At 42.0% G+C, this 3,146-nt stretch overlaps 1 protein-coding gene across 1 annotated transcript in view; it reads left to right on the plus strand.

The window, feature by feature from the left end:
• The window catches only part of LOC104963182 (AP-1 complex subunit gamma-1-like), a 21,193-nt gene extending 18,264 nt beyond the window's left edge, over positions 1-2,929 (plus strand). The window contains exon 11 of the mRNA XM_010791744.1: positions 2,786-2,929. Coding sequence (XP_010790046.1) covers positions 2,786-2,914 — 129 coding nt within the window. The 3' untranslated portion in view covers positions 2,915-2,929. The remainder of the gene's footprint in view (positions 1-2,785) is intronic.
• Positions 2,930-3,146: the final 217 nt, after the last annotated feature.

Raw genomic sequence — 3,146 nt, forward strand, 5'->3', positions numbered from 1 at the left:
GTGCGTGCTGTGTTGTGTGTGTGTGTTGTCTGTGTGTTGGTGTTGTGTGTGTGGTGTGTGTGTTGTTGTTTGGTGTGGTGTGGTGGTGTGTGTGTTGTGTGTGGTGTGTTTGGTGTGTTGTGGGTGTGTGTGTCGTGTGTTTTGTGTTGTGTGTGTGGTGTGGTGTGTGTGTGTGTGTGGGTGTGTGTGTTGTGTGTGGTGTGTGTGGTGTTGGGGGTGGTGTGTGTGTGTGGCACCTCCTACCAGCTCCTCGTCTCGGGTCCTATGCCCCGGAACACTGCTACATCGCACGTCGAGCTCGCACCACTACTCGAGCCAATTCAACTCGCGGTGTCAAAGTAGAGAGTGCAGGGGGGACGGACCTGTCTCACCTTTAGTCTCATTTTTGTGCAGTGTGTGTTGAAGGTTAATCTGTCTGTCGAGCGTGTTCATAAACCCAGTGATTTAGAGGAAGGTCGTGTTTACTGGAGTGTACCCTCTTCCGAAGTTATGTCAAGTACCGTAAATGGCTATATTTTTAACTCGCAAAAAAATTGTGCAATGGGAAGGACGTGCGAGAGCAAACCTCTTATTTCCAGTTCCATTCGCATTCGATTAGTATCACCTAACGTAAAATAAGGGAAAGGTCGTGTTTTATTTTTCATCCTTACCTTGTTTATCTCTCCTGATCAGTCCCTACAAGTCCTATCAGCCCTGGTCTTACACAATTTTCAAACGTGGTTCTCAAGTTGAAAAATCAAACTTTTTACATTTACTTCAAGAATTACGTGTGTTTCGAAAGGTGTACACCGGAGAATGGCCATCGCTGTCCACGGTTTGTGCGGCCTGACAGTTTTAACTAGGTTTACATTTTTGGTGTTTACAACGGTTTTGCGAACGGTTTACTTTTTTAGAAGTTGTGTTAAGTGTTGTGTAATCGTCATAAATCCTTTATAACTGGGTTTAAATTGTTTTGTACGCCCGTCGCAAAAGCATTAGCGACGTTTATTTTTTTGGCCGACGTTCTTCGAGTTTTGGTGTTACCCATTTGGTCCTCTGGTGATTATATTCCTCTCCAACAACTGCAAGCCACAATCTGTAACCGTTTCAAAGTATTAACATTTCACAAAAAAGTCATATGACCTTTACTGCTCCAATCGATGCAATCGATTCGATTCGAATGTCAACTTAAGACGGTTATTAATACCCTTCCTTAGTACGCTAGTGAAACAATTTTATTCGGTTATGTAAAAAAATCAATTCAAGAGTAACTGTCAAACCTGGTTGACAATATTAGCTTGCGGTTTGTTCGTGAGGTTCAGGGTCGACAGACGTAGTGAGAATCATAGGGGCAAAGATAACACGAAACTCAAAGACGTTCTCAAGAAGTAAAACAAAAATACGTCGCGAAAATCATTTGATACCGAATACTATAGCGGTTCAACCACTTACAAGAGATTTACGCACACCGGGTACTTACAAACACTTAACGAACACAAAACCGTGTAAACACAAAAAATCAAACGTAACAAAAATTTTACTGTTGTGAAAAAGGATTACCTTTGACAAAACCCGCAACAATTGCGTATACGTACACAGCCGGGGGACAACCCGGGAGACCATAGAATCGTGTAATTATTACTGTTGAATTTTTGTCCACATTTCACTCCTGGGGTCAAGCTCTCCTCGTCCACCCTCCGAGTCCACACAAATCAATGGGACCACTCCGTACCGTCCTACCGACAGTTACACGGTCGCGACCTCCCCCCCGTATGGACTGTGCTCTGTCTCTGTGTGTGGTAAGTCACCACTGTCACCCTCAGTGTGTGTGTGTGTATAGGTAGGACCGTTCAGGTATGTGTTCACGCACATGTTACTTTTTCATCTACTGTAACTAACGGTGAATTTTCTTGTGCGTGCGTGCGTACTCAAAGTGATCCTAGTCGTCAACATCTATAACATGTGTCCCTGGGTTGCTCCATGTTGATTCTTTATCAAACAATAAGATAAAATATGATTCAAATAGAGCTTTGATTCTCTGCCCTAACCCAATCGGACCCAACCCAGGTCAGTTTTTGCTTACATTGCCCCTGGGATTAACAGTCAGGTTAACACGCATTTCCCTGGTGTTTATTTATACATTAAAATACAAACCTTTTATAGTGTGTGATATGATAGAAACTATGTGGGTTCATGCAGAGTTCTAATTGTATGTGACTTATCACAGCTGTATGTATATATATATCCTTTATTTAACCAGGTAAAAAGTCTCATTGAGATTAAAATCTCTTTTTCAAGAGCGACCTGGCCAAGAAGGGCAGCATGAACAATGTTACTACGGATAAAACACAGACAATACAGGCAGACGAATACAGCGGTCGTAAAATTACATTGATCTTAGGAAAACTATTACATTTCAAGTAGAAGAAAGCAAAAATAAAACAAAACAGACAAACAAAATGTAATGTTGGAATCAAATCAAGTTTTATGGCTTTTCAGATAAATTTAAAAAGTGAAAGAAAATGTTAAAGAGAAAAGAAAAGGCTGTGACTGGTGTGTTTCTGTGGCAGTGAGAACAGCTTTGCTTTCATTTAAAAAATGTGACGCTACCAGGTTTATTTTTGGAAGTCAGATGATAAGAAGCCCTGTTCTCATCTGCAGTGTGGCGCAGTCTCCCATCATCCAGCACATTAACTTCCAGCGTATTCAGGCAGAAGTGGTTAATGTCTCAGGTCTAAGATTAGACCTGAGTGTGGGTGTAATGTGGGTACGCAGTTGTGTGAGTGTAACATTTGTGTGTGTGTAGCAATCCCTGGTGCAGGTGGCGTGCTGGTGTATAGGAGAGTACGGAGACCTGCTGCTGAGAGGAGAGTGTCAGGAGACTGAGCCTGTGCAGGTACATGCAGCACCAACACTGAAAGAATATTATCAGTAGGGATTCAACCTATTTCTAGATCTTTAAAGGTTTTATATTTTCTGTTCCTGTCACTACTGTGGCCGACAGGTGCAGTTTTAAAAACGATGCTAATATAAAAACACAAATCTGCCAAAACACAAGCAAATGAAGAAACATCTTCACCATGTGCAGCGATTACTGTAAGGCTCAAAACACAACAAAAAGTGACGAACATAACTGGGACCGGAGTGCTTGTTGATGTTCGGTGAAT

Source organism: Notothenia coriiceps, unplaced genomic scaffold (genome assembly GCF_000735185.1).
Source record: "Notothenia coriiceps isolate Sejong01 unplaced genomic scaffold, NC01 NC01_scaffold00035758, whole genome shotgun sequence".
Classification (NCBI taxonomy): Eukaryota; Metazoa; Chordata; class Actinopteri; order Perciformes; family Nototheniidae; genus Notothenia; species Notothenia coriiceps.